Source organism: Sus scrofa, chromosome 6 (genome assembly GCF_000003025.6).
Source record: "Sus scrofa isolate TJ Tabasco breed Duroc chromosome 6, Sscrofa11.1, whole genome shotgun sequence".
Lineage (NCBI taxonomy): Eukaryota > Metazoa > Chordata > Mammalia > Artiodactyla > Suidae > Sus > Sus scrofa.
In genome coordinates, this window is record NC_010448.4 from 121286959 (window position 1) to 121306977 (window position 20019).

Consider the following 20019-nt stretch of genomic DNA (forward strand, 5'->3'; position numbering starts at 1 on the left):
TGAAAAACCTTCTCTCAGGCTCTGAGCTGGGCCAGCTGTCGGATGCCAGCTGTCAGAGCTGCTGGGAGAGGCCGAATGCATATTCATTTCAGATCCCTGGGTCTCCTGGACCATCCTAAACCATGTGGGTGCCAGGGTATCATTCTGCTTCTGCTCTCACTGGTTAGGCTTTTACATCTCCTGGGTTCCCCTCACTCAGCTTCCAGGGGTGCTGCCCTTTTTGGGGAGTAGGGGTTGGTGAGTGGGGTGTGGAAAGGAAGGTGTAAGTCCCATGTGGGGATTGTGCAAACTGTCAGTTTACAGCTAAGCTCACACCCCTCAGGGGAAGCTGGGGTGGGAAGGGGCAATCTTGAACCAAACTCTTCAAGCACAGCCAGGCCTTGTCAGGGGCAGGACCGGGGTTTTCCAAGGATGTTCCTGCTGCTTCCATAGTTGGCTTCCACTCTGGGAGATGTGTGGGTCCCCCATGTGGCTGGCCCTGTGCTAGCCACGTGGCTGGGAGGGCTTGCTGCTGTGCACCCTGAGCCAGTCATCCTCCAGCCCAGGGCAGACAGGGGTGGGGACAGATGGAAGGGCCAGGCCAGGAGACTCGCTCCTTAGCAAGCTGGGGTGGAGGGAATGGCCGCAGCAGCAGCAGCAGTGGAGAAACCACCATATGGTTCCCATGTGCGCCCAGGATGTTCAGCACTTTGCTGGCGTCACTTCATGCATCAGTCCCTGGATGGAGGCACTACTGGCACCCCAGAGTTGAGCAAAGGAAACTGAAGCACAGAGAGGGGAAGTCATTTGCCTAAGGTCACACAGCTCAGAGTGGTGGAGCTGGGTTGGCTGAGTTTACAGCCTGGGTCTGCCTCATGATATGGTGGGTTTGGCCTCAATACCCTGGGGCTCCTCAAAGAAGGGACAGATTGGGAGGGCTGGAGTGGGCATGGGGACTTCCTCTTGGATGGAGGCTCGGAGTGCGGGTCAATTGGTTGAGCTGGGGTTGAGGGCGGGGTGGGCACCACGGCGCCGTGGGCCCACTTATGATGGAGACACAACTAAAACGCAGAGAAAATCATGGAATCTTGGTTTACTTCCTGGAAATGACTTGTCCAGTGTAGGAATGACTTGTGTTGCTCTTCCTCCCCGGTCTTGCTCTCCCCATTTGACTCAAACTCAGCTTGAACACTGCGGTGACTGGAGGCTCACTAGCTCCTGGGATAGCCCATGCCTTGTGGGGTGGGGAGGGGTGGGCGGCCCTTTCTCTCATGCTGCAGGGAGAGCCTTGAGGCAGGGCCTGAGGAGCAGAGGACCAACCGCATAGATCATCCCGGGGCCATCTCTGGCCCCTTTCCCCTGACTCCCAGTGCAGCCCTGACAAAGTTATCATGAGGACGGATGCTCACTTCTCAGGCAGGCTCGGCACAGAGCACACACGCCTTACTCCATACCCTAACAACAGGTCAGAGGTACTATTGCTTCCATTTCTGAAAAGTCAAGTTGTCACCATTGCTGCTGTCCTGAAAGCCGGCATGGCCACTTTCAGATGGTGTGCACCCACCAGGCCACAAAGTGAGAGTGGGGATGGGACTACAGAATGCCTGTGACCTGGGGGCAGCTGTCGGGTGGCACAGTGGCTTTTGACTCTTTAATATGTAAGCCACATACAGAGGCACAGAAGGATGCAAGTTTAAGAATGATGAAGATAGAGTTCCCAGCGTGGCACAGTGGAAACGAATCCAACTAGGAACCGTGAGGATAAGGGTTGGATCCCCGGCCTCGCTCAGTGGGTTAAGAATCTGGCATTGCCATGAGCTGTGGTGTAGGTTGCAGATACGGCTTAGATTCTGCATTGCTGTGGCTGTGGTGCAGGCCGGCAGCTGTAGCTCTGATTTGACCCCTAGTCCAGGAACCTCCATATACCCCAAGTGTGGACCTAAAAAAAAAGAACGATGATGAAGATAAACATACAGTATCTAAGGGGCTGAAATCTTCATCCCCCACGAAGAATTCCATGGAATTAGAAACCATGTCAGTAGTTGGCTAAACATGCTGACTTGGCAGTACTGTGTGGAAGAAGCGAGAAGCAGCTCTTTAAACATACTGTGAAGCTATTCTTTCTGAATCAGCCTCCTCATACAAGACTGGGTCATGATTCTGAGCTGAAGGCAAACACTGCAGGTGTGTGGGATGGGGCTGCTGCTATGCCTAGCTTCTTCTGTAACATCTCTAGGAGGCTAATAAGGGAGACTCTCCTGGATCGTACCCATTATCCATCCTCTCTTCCGCTTCACTGACCAAGGCAGTTTTCTTTTCTTTTCTTTTTTTTTTTTTTTTTGGCAGGGGTTGTGCCTGCAGCATGCAGAAGGTCTCTGGCCAATGATGGAACCTGCACCGCAGCAGTGACAATGTCAGATCCTTAACTCACTGAACCACCAGGGAACTCCCCAAGGCAGTTTTTGATCATGGCAGATATGTGCCTCATCCTTGGCAAGATAGCCCCTTTCCCCACCTCCCTTGTAGCTAGAGCGGTCAAGGACACACAGTTCTTGGCCCGATGGGACACACACACACAAGTCTACTGGGGAGGGGCCTGTGGGAAATCTTTTGCCCTCCTGATAAAAAGAACAGACACAGCTGGGCTTATTCTGCTTAACTGTGGGTGTGATGGATGGAGCTGGGGCAGCCATTTTATAACCATGAGGGAAGAGACTCTGATGCTGACATTGTTATGCTGCCAAGCCAACATCAGACCCCAAACTCTGTGATATAGAACAATTCAAAGCTTCATTTGTTGAAGCCACTGCAGCCGAATGTATTTCTAATGGACAGGGTAGTCACCAAAACTGAGGTTCAGGGAGGTTAAGTGGCTCCCCAAGGGCACCCAACCAGGCTCCAGGAAGAGCTGGGCTGCAGTTCGACACTTCTTTCCATGCAGAACAAGACTTCAAAGTCAGGTCTGGAGTGTGGTGACACTTGTGGGGCCACCACCCTGCCTCACGTGCCCCTGTGGAGGTCTAGCAATCATGCAAGAGTCTCCTGTGGGAGTAGCCTGGTCTTGACCTTGGGGTGACAGGAACTGGCGCCACAGGATGCCCTGGAGCCAGACCACTCCCTGATGAGTGAACCCTCCCCCCTCAGTCTCCTGGTCCATAAACAAGCACTGGTAAAGCTTACTTGAAAGCATCTGTCTGATGCTCTTTTGACACATAAATGATACAATGAGCCGTCAGTGAATGGTTCTCGCCACCATCACCTTTCACCTCTTATTCTTGTTTTCTGGGGTCATCACCTAAGGGAACCACTTGCACTCAAATGCCTTTTTGAAGTCTGCTTCTGGAAATACTCAAACTAAGTATACTTCAGAGCCCAAATTAGGCCAATGGTCACCAACATTTTTGAGCACAGATCCAGCCACAGTTTAGATCTCTGGTTCTGTTGACCTTGCTCAGACCAAGGGGAGGCACATGTGGATTAGAGCAGTCTGGAAGAGCTAAGTCCTGAGGCCCTGGGAGGGTGTGGTGGGCAGGCAGGGGAGGCAGGGCCTTCTGGAGGAGGGAAGCGGATGCCCAAACCAATCCAGAGAGAGCAGGATGTCTGGGTCCCCTCTGCCTGGAGCTGCCTGGGCCCTGCAGGCTGTGCAGCTGAAGGTTCTGAAGGGCGGCAGGGGTGAGGAAGGCCTGCTGTATCCTCCCTCCACATGCTCCCCATTCTCACCGCTACCTCCGGGAGGAAAATTCAGACTCTCCTGGCTCCCCAAAGTCTCCCCTCCTTGCTACCTTTCCAGTTTCCCCTCCCTGATGCATACTTGGATTCTATCTCCCCCTCCACAGGGTCCTTTCTGGTCCCTCCACTCATGGTCCCACCCTCTTTTGAAACAGAATGAAACAGAATGAGTCCAAATCATACATTTGACCATTTTATATTTTTTGGGGTCCTATTATTATTTCATGAATGAATTAGGAGTCACTGGCTGTTACTGTGGCAAAGGACACCGAGGTCTGCCATACTCACATCATAGTTTTGTCATTCGCAATCATAATACCTGGATTTATAGCAATCCACAACATATGAAGGACTTCCGCATAAGATTTTCACTATAGAATTAGGAAACAGGCTCAGAAAGATCATGAAGCTTGTCCCAAGTCATCCAGCAGGTTGGTGTCATCCCCACAGGCTGTAAGTGCTCTGAAGGGTGGAGTGGAGGGTTCCACTGGGCACAGAGCCTGGCACACTGTCCTCACACTTGCTTTGTGTGCACTCAGCCACCAGGAGAGGAAGCCACCTGCCTGGTGCCCCCTGGTGGTCTCATCAAGAACACACCACAATCACCTTAGATCCAAACACACTGGAGCCACAAAAAACTGGGGCCCTGAACTCCAGCCAGTTTCTCTTTATAATTATTTTCATGAAGAATTGAAGAACAGGTGTTCCCTTGTGGCACAGTGGGTTAAGGACACAGCATTGTCACTGCAATGGCTCAGGTCACTGCCCATGGCACAGGTTTGATCCCTGGCCCAGGAACTTCCATGTGCCACAGACATGGCCAAAAAAAAAAAAAAAAAAAAAGGGAATTGAAGAACAAAAAAACCCACACTGCTTTCTGCCACCATCACCCAGGCAGCCCATCTTTGACGGGACTTGGCAGCCCACCGTTCTGGAACGATGCAGACCCACGATGCAGACGCCTGGCTTTCTGCTAGCCCACACGCACGCTCTCTAGAAGAAACCCCTCCAGTCCTAGAACACGTTCCTCCTGGAGCAGGAGTTCACACTGACAATCTGTTTCCGTGCCTCATGCTCTGGCGAAAGGTCAACAAACCCCCACACAGCCTTCCCAGGATGTACGTGGGTGTGCCTACCGAGGCAGCCTGGGACCCCATCCCTCTGCCAGCTGACTCACATGTGTGCGGAAGCCTTCTCACTCCTGCTGCCCGCTGCCCAGACGCTCACACCTGTACCATCTGCCACTTCCTGGGACCAAAGCACCTTCCACACAGGGGTTCCTCCAGGCACCAGCGATGGCAAAGTCCTGTTTTTCCAAATGTAACCTCACAAGATGAACTAAGCTGAAAGCCCTCTGGGGAGGGGGGCAGTGTAAACAGGAGAGGAGCCTTGACTCTAGATGTCCTGGAATGCTGCTGGGTGATGCCAAGGCCGGGTGAGGTCAACGGGCAGAAAGAGAAGGTTGCCCCACCTCCACCCTGCTCTGAATCAGCTCCAGGCAAAGGAGCAGGTACAGGAAGCACTGGGGACTTCAAGAGCCGAAAAGGTACAGGAGCAGCGAGAAACGCAGGGTGGCACTGGGTGCCACGGGGGATTGGAAAGCTCTCTGAGGGGTCATAGAAGTGTCACAGGGTAAATGATGTTAGATTTTGGCCTCCAAGGATGATGAGAAACTCCGCAGGAACAGAGGATGACAGGGAAAGAAGAGAAGCCTAAAGGAAGGTGACGGGCTTGGGCGAAAGCTGCATGGACTTGGCGGTCTGTGGCCGGGAGAGGGAGTCTGCGCCCAGCTGAGCCCTGTGGGTAACTGGAGCTTGAGGAGTTTCTAGGCTGTCAGATCTTTCTGTCCCCATGATATGCTTGGCCAGCCTATGATGCATGTGTTGGAGGAGGAGGAGCCTGGAAGCAGAAGGCCATTTCGGTGGGACGGGGTAGGGTGGCCTCCTCTAGGCTCCTAGTATATCCTGAGGTCTCTCGCAGCTGAATTCCTGGGCTCTGCCCATCATCACCATTTTTTTGTGTGTGTGCGTGTGTGTGTGTGTGCCTATAAAGATATTTTCTGGATTGTGAGCCATCTTCACATTTGCCTCCCAAACATGATTGTAAGTTCCTTCAGCGATGGGCTGTGTCTCCCTCATTTTTGTCTGACGCCAAGCACAATACCTCCCTCAAAAGAACTCTGCACAGGGCAGGTAATCCTTAAATGTTGCTGCTGATGATCTGGGTGATGGCAGTCGTGATCCACACTGTGCCAGGGCAAGGGCTGGACAAAGCTGAGGAAGTCTGCCTGGTTTCCTTTGAAAGACTCCTGAGCCGAGGGCAGGAAGAAGGCTTGGGACCAAGGGGCAGAGGTGGACACTGGGGGTGGGTGGGGATCTGGCCCTCCCCTGAAGCCTTGCCCTGGAGCCAGCCATCAGGGGCGGGCAGTCTGGCTGGTGGTGCATCAGGGAGAGCCAGAGCTGACCTGCACTTTATTACACTTGTCACAAATGGAGTTGGGCCGTGGAGGCCAGGAGACACTTATCTTCCTCACCCTCCTACTCTCCCCTCCTCTCCCTGTCATCTTCAGTAATATGAGTAATGCCAAGTCTATTATTCTTAGAATTTTAAAGAATGTCAGAGCCAGCAGGGGCTCCAGAGGCAATCTGGCCTGTTGCCTCCTTTCACAGTCCAGAAGGTGGAGGCCTTTTAGAGGTTCTGAGATGAATGCTTTGTCCAAAGTACCTGGCTTGGCTTGGGTGGAGCAGGTTGGACCTGGTACCCAGGTTCCCTGATACCAGTCCAGGCTGTGACCATCATCTCACATGGCTTCTTATTTACTCCTTCAAGTTAGAGATGATGGCTCTGAACATGAGGCTCTCTGGTTCCTTCAGACAAATCAGTGGGGGAGTCTTGCTGAGTTCTGTTGTGGGGGCCAAAGAGAAGGTGTGAGAGTCATTCACCTGAAAGATGGAGATACCTCTGCTCCCAGGTGAGGGTGGACGGGGGTGGGAAGAGAAGAGTGTTCAGCTTAGGACACAGGGCACAGATCTGGGCAGGAGGAGGGGTTCAAGACATCTCTGTGAGGGATGAGGGAGGGAAGCAGAGGGGGCTGGGGGCCAAGGGCCAGAGTGAAGAGCAGAGGCAAGAGCTGAGGGCACCTCGGATACAGACTTAGCTCACCTGGCACTGAGTCTCTGGATTTAAAGCATCTCTGCCTTCTCTCCTGGAACCTGCTGCTTCATCGTGCTGGGAGGGCGGGAGGGGTTGCTGTGTGCTCAGCCCCTGCCTGTGGCCTGGGTCTGTGGGCAGGTGATGAGGGGCTGCTAGGCTGTCAGATCTGCTTCCTATCAGGGTGGGGACTCTTCCAAAGGGAGGGGCTGGAGAAACTCCACATGTGGGTGGGCTGCGGAGCCCTGGGTTCTGGTCCTAGCTCAAAATCGAACTTCACCTCATTTCAGGTGGGTCACACATTCCTTGTGGGCAGAATTAGAAAACTGAGAGGGAAGTTGGTGCTGAAACCGGGCCACTCTTGGGTGGAATGTGGCCTGTAGGTTTGAGTCTGTAACTGGCCAACCGGAAATGATCTCTAAGGCCTCGATCAGTGGGTTAAAGATCTGGCGTTGCTGTGAGCTGTGGTGTAGGTTGTAGACGTGGCTCAGATCCTGCGTTGCTGTGGCTGTGGTATGGACTGGCAGCTGTCGCTCCGATTCGACCCCTAGCCTGCGAACCTCCATGTGCTGTGATTGCGGCCCTAAAAAGCAAACAAACAAACAAACAAACAAAAAAAACTCTATTCAAGACCTTTCTCTCCCTGCCCTGGAAGAGCCCTAGGGTGGCCCATTTTCAGAGTTAAGGGTTGAATTGTGCCCTCCTCTCCCCACAAAAGATGTTCAAGACCTATCCCCGGTACTTGTCATTGCGACCTTATTTGAAACAGGGTCTCTTCAGAGGTCATCAAGTTAAGATGAGGGCATTAGGCTGGGCCCTAATCCCATACGACTGGTGTTCTTTTCAAAAGGGAAAAATCTGGACACAGAAAGAGGCATGCACACAGGGAAGTTAATGTGACGGCATAAGAACACCATCTGCCAACGAAGGAATGCTCGAAGCTACCAGAAGTGAGGCGAGAGGCACGGAACAGATTCTCCCTTCCAGCCCTGCCATAGTGCCAACACCCTAATCTTGGTCTTCTAATGCCAGAACTGTGAGACCATAAATTTCTATTGTTTAAGACACCCAGTTTGTGGGACAATAGCTCCCAATACAAATACACTAGCACCCCAAATAGCGCCCAAGCCAAATACACTTAGCAAGAAGGACTACAGGACTAGGGAGCAGGAATTGTGCAGGGATCTGTCTTGTGACCTCACCATACGCAGCGGAGACATGTACTGATGGGACCCAACCCACTGTCTGGAGACAAGTCCAAACCTGCATCTACGGGACAGATAAGTGGAAATACATCACATCTCTAAAACAAAACACTTTGATTGTGCCAATCACTGGAAGTTGTAAAACTACCCCGAAGAATTAACAGCCTCCACACATGCTAACTACATCCATCATAAATTTGTCTTTAGTTTCTGTTATCATTTCACTGTCTCTGGGGACCCCTGTCTTGTCATCATTTGCCCTTTATAATTTATTCATCTTGTTCTTGCCTGCATCCTTTCGACGTATCATTCATCTTTATAGTTGTACATAAAATTATATAGATCCTTCCATGGCGGGGCTGTAAGGAGGGAGATGGGCCTCACCAGGGAAGTCCCAGGAAAGCTGGGGGGGGGTCCCCACTGGAGTACTCCGTGAATGTCAAGGAAGAGGTGGGGGTGGGTGGAAGGAGAGAGAGGGAGGGTGTGAGGGCAGGAGAAGGAGAGGAGAGAGACTGGAGAGGTAAGTGAGAAGGATGAAGAAAGGCTGGGAAATGAGAGGGGAAAAGAGGAAGAAGAAGGTGACCAGGAGGGAGAGAGAAGAGGAAGAAACAGCCATCAAGAGAAAAGATAAGGAGTTCCTGTCGTGGTGCAGTGGTTAACGGGTTCGATCCTGGCCTCGCTCAGTGGGTTAAGGATCCGGCATTGCCCCGAGCTGTGGTGTAGGTTGCAGGCGAGGCTCGGATCTGGCATTGCTGTGGCTCTGGCATAGGCTGGCGGCTGCAGCTCTGATTAGGCTCCTAGTCTGGGAGCCTCCATATGCCATGAGTGCGGCCCCAGAAAGACAAAAAAAAAAAAAGAGAGAGAGAAAGAGAAGATAGTGGCACTCTGGAAAAAGAAAGTGGGAGAAAGGAGGGACAGAGGTGTCAGAAATCCAATTGAGTTCTTTTTTTTTTTTTTTTTTTAATTTTCCATGGTAACATTTTTCCTGGTAAATTCAAAGAAGGTCATGTTGAATTTCCATAGAAATGCTGCATCCTGAGTGGTGGGGACTGAGTCAGGAGGCTGTGTGATGGCAGCAACGCTGCCCGTGGACCAGGCTGAACCGAGAGGTGGTGGTGGGAGACAGCAGGGAGGAGTGTGTGGGTTTGCTTTGTATTCTCAGGTTGCTGGAGTGAGGGCACAAAAGCCAATCTTTAACTAGTGAATTGGAACTTTAATGTTTACCAAGCAGATCCAGCTCCCACCCTCCCCCAGCCTCCTCCCCCTGCAAGCTCCCTCTTCTCCCTGCTTGCAGGCCTCCTGCTAACTGGACCCATCCCTTCCCTCTCAGCAGCCCTGGTGAGGAGCTTTTTCTGCTGCCACCAGAGCAAAGTGCTGGCCACTGCTGGCCAAGTAGCCTAGTTTTCTCTGATCAGCGGCATCTCTCCCCAGAGGCCCTATGCTCCTAACTTTGCAAACAGATGGGCTCTTCCTGGAAGACAATTTCCTGCAAAGTCCCAAAGGCAGGATGAGCTGGGACTACCCGACAGGGCCTATTTTAAGGAACAGAATTCTCCTAAGAGGCCTCCTGTGCACACTCCTGTGCACTTTTCTGTCCAGTCACAGCTCCTGACCTGTCCTGGGTGCCCTGTCTTCTGGGCTGGTTCTCGGACCAGTGCTCTCACCTGATGCCCATCTTCCTCCCAATGCTCCATTCCCACCCAGCCCATTTCCTGAACAGACTTTTGAGTGACTCTTGCACCCCATAGTTTTCTGGGCTCCCTCTACAGCAACTGGTGGCACTGGAAAGGAGAGGTGGATATTTTGAGTTTCGGTAACAGGCTTGGGGCTGGTCCTGGCTTGGCCAATTATTAAGTGTGTGACCTTGGGCAAACTGCTTAATCTCTCTAATTCTGGGTCTCCTCATGCCTGTGGGGACTCGTGACATCTTCCTCATAGGGGGTTGTGAAGATAAAATGAGATATTGGAGGTAACGTGCTTGCATCATGCCTGTCAGATAGTAAGTGCTTAATAAATGTTAACTGTTATCATTGAGCTATTTTCTACACTACCCTTACTTTATAACAGCTGTGTTATTTTATAACAACATGCTGTCTTGTATCATTGATGTGTGTGTGGCCTCTGTCTCCAACTTAATGGACAGCTCTGAGAGGAGGGGGGATGCATTTTTCTTTTGCCTATGTCTACCTGGACACCTGGCACATTCAGGAAATTCTTATTGATGGATTGATGTTGACAGTACCCTATAAATGATGAAACAGGGAGTTCCCTGGTGGTGCAGTAGGTTAAGGATCCAGCATTGTCACTGCTATGGCTTGGATCACTGCTGTGGCATGGATTTGATCCCTGGCTCTGGAACTTCCAGTGTTGAGTGTGTGGCCAAAAAAATGATGGAACAAGCATTGGGAATGAGGAGGTGGGCTGGAGAGGGCAGGGGGCCAGGAGAGTGTGAGGGAAAGATGGAGATGGAGAGTTTGGGAAAGTGGAATCACTCTGCCTAGATGCCAGCAGAATACACTGCTCCAAGGGACCCCGATGAAGCTTTGTGGTTTAGTAATCTCATTCCACTGAAGTCATGCCAAATTCAAAAACAGTAATCCATTTGTAACACTGTTCCAGGGATGACTCCATCAGGCATCTGAGGGACTTTGGTAAAGCTGGTTCCCAGGGACACTGACCTCTTACTTGTAAGAACAGCCACTGTGATCTGGTGCTTGAGCTTCCACTTATCCCAAGAGAAATGTCAGCTCCCCTTCTCCTCCCCAAACAAGGATGTATGCAAGGGTGCCTCTAGTTCTGTCTCAGTTGTTTTGTTATTGTTCTGGGTGGTGGTGCGCACAGGACAACAATGGGGTTGTTTTTCTTGCTGCCAACAGGTAGCTGGCTGGGAAACAGAGTGGGCTGCCTGCACCATCTTCTCCGCTCTTTCTCTCCTCAGTGAGAAAGTGGAGGGCTGATTTTAATGGATTGATTTTAATGGATCTTGAAGTCTGGAAAAGTGTCTAAATTGCTGAGGTTACCAGCTTCCAGGTTCTTTTTTTCAATTCCTTTCTCCTCAGTCAGACACAGAGCATGCTCGCTCACCAGGGCACCTAGTGTGGTCACCCCAGACAAGAAGCAGTCTCTTTCCACCCCCTAATTGAGCAGGCGGCCATGAGCACCACCTCAGCTGGTGGGAACACCCATTATTCGGTTGAGTGGGAGCATTTTTGCTTGGTCCTGTTCCAGCATTTGCTAGGGGCTCACTTTCTCTGATCCCAAAGGAGAGAACCAACCAACAATAATAGCACTGGTTCTGCTTTCTGGAATCCAAATGACTCCACTTTAAAATGTGGTCATTTTGGTTGTCATTTGTCTCCATGTGAGTTTGTGCAGGGACAATGTTTTCAGGGAAGTTGGAGCTGCAATCTTTTCTTTTCTCCCTGTTACTGTCCACCTCGCCCCCCCCCACCCCCACCATGGCCTGGGCCTACCCTGAGAATTGTGATGAGGTGTCTGAGACCATGGGTCTCCCTGTGAAGCCTTTGAAGAAAGGACAGCATTCCAGGTAACACAGGGGGGGCTCCAGGCTATGTTTTAGCTCTGGTGTTGGACTTTCTCCTGTCTCCTGTCTCCCAACATACATTCATGACTCTTTTTGTCCTGTCTCCCAAACTTGCCCAACTTGTCTTTGTGGTTTCAGAAAAATGCCACTGGATCTCCCAGTATGAAGGATTAGCACAGATTATGGGGAACAGTGTTAATTATCGGTGGAAGGGGGGCTGGCGAGTCGCTCCAATGTGCTCCTGATTTCCCCTGGGCCTTTCTGCCTGGTAATAAGCCTTCTTTAATCTGGCAGGCCCCTTGGTGAAATCAGCACCACGGACAGTGGTATTGATTGCTTCTGAGAAACCATCACAGCTGCTCAACCAAATTACCTTTGATATGTGACCTTTAATGTAATTACTGCAACATCAAAGTATTTCTATAAATTATTAAAGAACTAATACACTCCATCATTTAGCTGTTCTATTATATGTAAAATAAACAACCACAAGTTAATGTTAGATCCTGAACAATCCACACTTGCTACTGAAATTCTCCCAGTCCCCAGCCTCTCCCCCTTCAAAATCCTAAGCAACCCCCCCCACCCCCCGCCGGCTTCTCTTTCTGTTTCCCCATCTAATTCCAGGCTTTTAGGCATCATGAAACTCCCCAGCAATCTTTCTCAAGCTGATAAAGGGCCTCCCATAACAATGTGGTATTTTCTATTCCATTTGGGTGGCTCTAAAATATCCATCACAATCTCCCCCAAAACAAAGTACCATAAACACTTTATTAATCAGCACAAACCTTTCTCAGAAGCCTTTGATTATCTTACAATATGGCTTTATGCTTCACACATAACATGGGGCGATGTGGAGCATATTTCTGCCATCTTACAGAGGGCACCCAGAAAGTAATTACTATAATATATGTGCATGTAGCTGCGCCACTAAAAAACCAACTGGGGAACGGCCACTGTGCCAGAGCTGGGCTCCACACAAAAACCTGTGCGATGCACGATTTCCATACATTTGCATCCGCGGGTGTGTTATTAAGATGACTCAGCCTCGTGCTTTGCAATCACAAATACCAAAATACAATACAAAGGCTGTCTTCAGGGAAGGAAGGCCCTTCCCACAACTAACGGGGTAAAGAAGGATCTGTGATGCAAAGAAAGGCTGCCCCCGCCCTGGGTTACGCTTTCTCTCTGTCCACCTGGTTAACCTTTCCCCACTGTGGGGCAGAAATGGAACCGTGTGTTTACATATGGTTTGCTTGGTAAGAATGTAAACACGCATGTGTAAATACTGGTGAGCATACATAGAACACACGTGCTTCCCTGCAGAGTCCATTGCATAAGCTTAAACAGTGTACATTTTAAAATTCTTTAAATTATGCCCACAAACACTCACATCTTTCCATTTATCTTTAGATACTCGGTGAGCCGTATATCTCCCCCCCGCGCCTCCCCCATCTCTCTGAACCCACAGGAGAGACCGCGCAGACCCTTGACCCGAGGAACACTTCTTATTTTATGGTGATGAACTAGCCTCGATAATAGCCATGGCTGATATCACGCCCAGTTAGGGGGGCCATAAATAATTCTCTTCTCCCCCGCACAGAAGCTATAAACCAGGGCTGAGGCGCGATAGTTTATCAAAGACGAGGGCTGGCTCCTTAAATAAACCGCGGTGATCTCACTCGCGGCGCCGAGCCCGGGCGGGTAGGCGCTCCCTCCCGCCCCAGCCCCCACCCCAGGAACAGCCAGTTTCCGACGTCGATCCGCCAGTGCTCTGGCGGCCCTTCCACTCCGGGCCCCGCCGGGCCGGCGGAGGCAGCTCCGGGCTCCCGGGGGCAGGGTCACCCCACCTCCTCGCCGCGGACTGCCTGCGTGGGCAGTGCGCGGAGGAGGGACCTGATCGGCTGCGCCCGGGAGGGCCTGGGGGAGCGGCACCCGAGCTTGGCGGCCACCGCCAAGTGCGTCCCCCGCCCGGAATTCCGTCGGGCCTGGACGGCGACGTGCGGAGGCCGCCAGGCAAGGTCTGAGCTCGGCGCCCACGCGCGCCGGTCCCAGCCCGGCGCCTCGCGGCTTCAGGGGGCCCGAGGGGCGGCGCGCGAGCTCCAGAGCAAGGGCCGGCGCCGCGCTCCGGAGCCGGCGATCCTCCAGCCGGCTGCGCCGCCGCCGCCGCCCGGCCTCCCGAAGTCGCCCCCTGTCGGCGCGTCGGTCGCTCGCGCCTTGGCGGGCGCCACTTACCCCGGGCAGAGTCTTCTGCTCGTGCAGCGCGCTCTGGGCCTTCAGCGCTGACTCACGCTCGCAGTAGGTGAGGAAAGCGCAGCCTGGGGAGGGAAGCAAGCGCCGAGAAGGGTCAGTGGGGCGCCCCCGGGCCGCCCACGCGCCCTCCCGCCCGCCCTCCGGTCTCCAGCCCCTCCCTGCTCTTGGTCCCTCTCCCCACCTCTCTTTCTCTCCTGTGCGCTCTACCAGAGCTTTCCTGCCTCTCCGTTTTCCTGTCTGTCTGCTTTTCGTCCCTCTGGTTTCTATTTCGCCTCTTCGGTGAAGTCTCCCCACTCTGCTTCTTCCCCCCGCCACGCCCCCTCTCCCCGCATGTCTCTTCCTGTCCCCGTGCCCCGGTGTTTGTTTCCCTGCTGGTTCTGTTCTCTTTCAGCTCCAGCCCCAATATTTCCCAAAAGGGGAAGCTTCCACCCTTCACCCCCCGCACCTCTAGTTACACTTGACCATGAACTCTTGTTCTGGTCCCTTAGGAGAGATGATTCAGGGACCCTACTGGCCTTACAAATAACGGCTCCATCTGTAAGGAGGACCCCAGGCCAGACTGTCCTTATAAAATGAATGGGGCTGCCCATGTGTCCCCTGCATTGGTCTGTTGTCACATCTGCAGTGATGTCTTCACACTCCCACAGAGGGTTTGGGGACTTGTTCTGCCTCTAATTCCTCCCATGACTCCAGCATATTACACCCCCTGTCCTGCTTCAGTCTCCTCCTGTGTGAACTGAGGGGGCTGACCCCATGGTCTACAAGGTCCAGTCCAGTTTTCCCTCAGCGTGATTCTGACAGTGCGTCACCAGGGAATCTGGATTTTACAGAGCATTGTGCCTTACTCATGGGGTAACTTTTTAATGCCGTCCCTTCAGGTACTGTGACAAGAAGAAGAGAATGCTTGCTGATGAGAGGGTCTTTCTGGGAGTTCCCTCTAACTGCCCAATGTCAGGGCCTTTTCCTCTGCCTACACGTGTGGCTGAGGGTGGCTTGAGGGTCTAGGGCCTTAGGGAAAGTGAAAAAAAAAAAAAAAAAAAAAAAAAAAAAAGCCTTGGAGTTCCCATCATGGCTCAGTGATTAACGAATCCGACTAGGAACTATGAGGTTTCAGGTTCAATCCCTGGCTTTGCTCAGTGGGTTAGGGATCTGGCACTGCCATGAGCTGTGGTGTAGGTTGAAAATGTGGCTCTGATCCTGCGTTGCTGTGGTTCTGGCGTAGGCTGGCAACTACAGCTCCGATTAGACCCTTAGCCTGGGAACCTCCATATGTCACAGGTGCGGCCCTACAAAAGAGCAAAAAAAAAAAAAGCCAACTCCAGCCACCATCAGGCTTGAGTCTTGGGGTCACAGTGGCCTCAGACTTTCCAAAGCCGCATATGACCCCAGAGAAGGCACCCTGTGGACTGGCCACCTCCTAAGTTTCACTGTCTCTCCCATGATCTGACCTCCCAGCCATCTGACCTCCCAGCCTTTTCCTTTGCTCTTACAGTTTCCTCACCTGGTATGCCTTCTCTCCTCATTTTCAAGTCTCCCAATCCCATCCATCTTTCAAGATCTGATCAAGGCCCGCCTCCTCCAGGCAGCCCGCCTTGACTGGTCTAGTCCATCTGAAGTCAACCTCCCTTCTTGACTGCTCACAGCTGGCCATTTGGTCATTCTCACGGCCATTTATCAACTATTTCCTGAGTGCCCTTGTGCCAGTTTTTGTGACAGGTCCAGGAGCCCAGGGCCTCTTCTTATGAGGCCTGTAGACTGCTGGCACCAGTCTGGATCCTAGTCACCAGGCTTGCTCTGGCCTCTCATCTTCCTGGGCACAGAATGCTTCAAGCATCCTCTACAGTTCCTGACTCCTCCACCACTGCCACCAAATGAAAACTCACTTCCTCCTCGTCCAGTGTGAAAATTGGTCCCACTTCCCTTCCCCTCCTAGCTTCAGAGAGGACATGGAAGGGAATGTGTGTGTGAAGGAGTCATAGAGATGGCAAGAAAGACACAGGGAGAGAAAGCTGGGAGTCTGAAACGCTCAGCTTCCATGGGCACTCTGCCTTCCCTAGTTCCAAATCCTGCCCTGAGCTGGGAGGAGCTGTGAGTGCCGAGGAGCCTCTCTCCCACTCCATCTCATCCCTCCCCATCCCGACTCCAGATCGCCCCTCCTCCCCGCTCCCCGCTCCTCCCTCCTGGTCACTGCAGATGGTTATTGATGGAGACACCCGGGGATTGAAATGAATAGCGGTCAGAGGGCCCCCGTGACGTTGTCCCTCGTGCTGCTGCCTGCCTCTCCAGGGGCCTCCGTTCCTCCTGTCCCCTCACTGGCCTTGTCCTCCACCCATGCCTGCCTGCAACTGGGAGGCAGCCTCTGTCTCACTGCAAGCAGGCAAGCCAGCTCAGGACAAGGTCAGGGGCAGGTTTGGAGAGGGACGAGGAGGAGGGAGGAAGGGGAGGAGGAGGAGCAAGAAGGGAGGAGGAGGAGAAAGGAGAGAAAATGACCACATTGTTTCTGTGGCCTAGGATAACAAGGAAAGGAGTCCAGAAAAAAAAAAAAAAAAAAAAAAAAAGAATCTGTTGCTTTTATCCAGCTTCCAGGAATTTCTGCCACAGTTTTCTTTTTCTTTTTTTTTTTGAGATCGAGAGCTCACAGCAGGGTTGTGAGCTGGAATCTTGGAAGGACCGTCCCCCACCCCTCGGGCTCTGTATGACCTCCCCTGACATCCCCACCCTTGACCTGTCACCTCCTTCCATTCTTCCCCTGCTCACTTGCTCGCCTCCTTTCTGCCTCTCAGCCCCACCAGGCACACTCTGCCCTCAGACCTCTTCACTGGTGGTTCCCTGTGCCCAGAAGGATCCCAGCCTGATGCCTGCAGGCTTGCTCCTTTACTCCTCTCCACCCCCCAGGTTTCTCTGCCTCTCCTGACAGCCTCATTTAACACAGCACTGCCCCCTGCCCCACACAGAACACATGCCTGCTCTCTGACCCCGTGTCCTATTTGCTCTTCTCTTTGGTTTCCCTCACCCCGACAAATTAATATCTTGTGTTTGCTCCTTGATTGGCAGTCTCCTGAGCTCAGATGAGGTTGGGACTTGATTTTGTTCTGTTCCTGCTTGGTTCCCAGTGCCCAGAAAGGGGCAGGTGATAGAAAGATGGATAGATAGATTTAAATTTTTTGTCTTTAAAGGGCTACACCTGTGGCATATGAAAGTTCCCAGCTAGGGGTCGAATTGGAGCTGAGACTGCCAGCCTATGCCATAGCAACTTGAGATCCAAGCTGCATCTGTGACCTACACCACAGTTCACGGCAACGCTGGATCCTTAACCCACTGAGTGAGGCTGGAGATCCTCGTGGATACTAGTTGGGTTCTTAACCCCCTAAGCCACGGCAGGAACTCTTAAATTTTGTTGGAGTATAGTTGGCTTACCCTGTTGTGTTAGTTGCAGGTGTGCAGCAGAGGGAATCAGTTCTACATCTGGTGGTCAACACACATTTGTTGAGAGCACTGAATCCTGAACACCTTGGCTACTTTGGGGGTGCCAGTAGATGTAGGGACACAGCAGTGGTGCTGGGAGGTGATTGCTGCCCCGAGGCCACAGAGCCGTGCTAGACTTCTGTAGTAGAGGCCAGAGGTTGCCTGTGAGAGTTGATAGGGAGACCTAGTGGGAGTGCTCTTGTCCCCAAGGCTTCCTTGAGCCCATCTACCCGAGTCCTGAAAGTGCAGTCACTGTCACTCCTCTGCTCTCCCCCAGCAGATCATCCCCTAAAAAGGCCAGTGCACGGTTCCAAATAGGAAGCCATCTCAAGCAAGACCTCTACCAGCCAGGGGTCACTTCCTAATTCTTCTCTCTGAGCCCCATTTTCTTCATTTCTGACTCCATTCAGAGGCTGGTGGAGAGGGTTAACACCCTCTGCAGAGCTCTCTAGTGGCAGAGTTGTGTAGCCCGAGGGGTCAGAGACAGAGTCCCTCCTCTGTCCCTTTGCACCTCCACAAGGAGGGACCAGCCTTATACAGGGGCCAGTGGGTACACACACACCGGCCTGCTCACACCATCTCTTCAGCCAGCCTGGTGCTGCATCTGACAGTCTGAGAGACAGCTATCTCACTATGGCCCTTTGAGAAAGGCAGATATGGATATACAGTTATTAACTGTTGACTTCTGGTGTTGGAAGGGACCACTTTTGCTCCCTTGCTGGGAGCAGAGCCCTGAAGGAGCCTCCACTTGGCAAGGATAGGGGGCTTCAGGAGGGGAGCGTGCCTTCACAAGGTGCTGCAGAGGGCAGCAGGCCTGGGTGGGGACTGAAGTGGGGGACCAGGGTGGCCAGGGGAGAGAGGGCTCACAAGCATCACCCACAGGACACTCACTAAACTATTTGTGACTTCCTGTCCTCATGGCTGCATCTTACAGGAGTTGAGGAGGGGGCTTCAGGCTGTGAGGGGAGTGCAAGGGAGCGGAGCTCGGCTCCGTCGTCATGAAATCTGCCAGGCTCACTCTCTTGTAACAAGCTGAGGTGTCTCCTGAGACCTGCTCAGTGAAGCCCCTTGGGAACTCCCATTGTGGTTGGGAAATGGGCTTCTCAAGGAGCAGCTGCATTCTGATCCAAGACAGAGTGAGGGACAATGCTGGTCCTGGGCTCTACCTCTGAAGGCTTGAGAAAGTGTGACCATGGAGCACCCTTCCAGGGGATAGCGCTGGTGGCAGAGACATCTCTCCTGGCCTTCAAACCCAATGCTTCCCTTCAGAGTCCTGCCCCTACTTGTATACTTGTGTGCACAGAGGAGAGTACGTGGGTCCACTGCGGCTGTTTGGTGTACAATAAAATGGAAAATCATCAAAAGGTTTCTCAGCGCCAGAATGGTTTTTGTGTGGAGTTCTCTACAGTGGTTAAAAAGATGAAGTGGTTCTAAATGTCCAGCACAGAAAGACACACTATCAGATGGGAGATGAGTTGCAAAATAACAGATGACTATATACACAGCAGAAACCTCTCCACCATTTCCATGCGTGCCTGGATCTGTGCCCACACCATAGCGCAAAGCCTGCAAGGAATCTCACCAAGATGAAAACAGGGAGGGAGGGGTGTCTCATTTTTTGTTTTGTTTGACACATTTAGACCCAGAATGTATTCATGGATCACTTGCATCATCAGCTTAACAACAACAACAACAACAAACTTTGCTAAAAGAGGAAGATGGAGTGTAAAGGGGGTGGGTGGAAATGGGTGAGCCAGACAGGATGCAGGACCCATGGCCTGTTCCGAGGAGACAGACAAAGATCATTGGACATTAGCCTCTTGGCAGATTCTTCATGAAGGAAATTATTGTGGGTGGGTCTTGCTATGGCCCTGCCTCAGAGCTGCCTCTGAGCTCTGGGAGTTGAAGCAGATTCTTTCCACCTAGAAAGCTGTAAATGGTATTTACTTGGGTCCTGTGGCTCCAACTCCCAGAAGTTGATGTCTGGGGGATGGAATCCATGATGGAGCACAGAACCCTCCGCCCTCCCAATCTCCCTGTCCCGTTCTCCTGGGGCCAGGCCAGCGGCACTAATAGCAGGATCGGAGGTGAGAAGCTGCAGGAGGTGAGGTCTGACCTTGCCCCTCAGCTCTCGCCTTTCCCGACCCATGACAGGGATGGTACTCCCAGCACCAGCTCATCACCCGGCTCTCCTGCCCTTCAGGGTCAGCACTTTCTAGCTCATCGCCTCCTGAATGATGGGCTTGGGTGGACTAGAACTGCAGCCTGGTGGAGCAGAAACAGACTTTGGAAATCGAGGGGGGTGGGTGTGGGGCAGGGAACTGTCGCACTGGCAGACAAGTCACACCACAGTGTTGCTACCAGCCGCTGATGGCCTGGCCTCCTGCACGGGATGGTCCCCACTCCCCCCCACCCCACCCCCTGCAACCTGCCTCTCCTCTGCTGCTCCTGGTTCCACTGTGCATACTAGACACTGGTCCACATCACATTCCTCATGCTGCCTTCTGACATTTTCCCACTCAACTGTTCTTTACTTGTCCTTCTGTTCATCAGTTTTACGTCTGTCTTGCGGCTCTGAATAGACTGTCAACTCCATGAAGGGTGGAGACTTCGTCAAGGGGATGGATGAGGGTGGGGGACCATGAGTGAGAGTGGCGGGGTTTGAAGGCAAAGAGAGAGAGCAGGATGTGCAGG

General features: G+C 52.5%; 1 protein-coding gene across 40 annotated transcripts in view; it reads right to left on the reverse strand.

The window, feature by feature from the left end:
- Nucleotides 1-20019, reverse strand: part of CELF4 (CUGBP Elav-like family member 4) — a 315449-nt gene that overhangs the window by 221355 nt on the left and 74075 nt on the right. For 39 of the 40 annotated variants that reach the window (XR_002345093.1, XR_002345094.1, XM_021096307.1 and 36 more), the window contains exon 2: nt 13843-13925. Coding sequence is in view for 37 of the 40 variants with exons in the window: in XM_021096307.1 (XP_020951966.1) it covers nt 13843-13925 (83 nt within the window). In the remaining 3 variants the exon portion in view is untranslated. Of the gene's footprint in view, nt 1-13842; nt 13926-14041; nt 14173-20019 lie in introns of those variants that run through there. The other variant, XM_021096331.1, reaches the window with a different exon arrangement.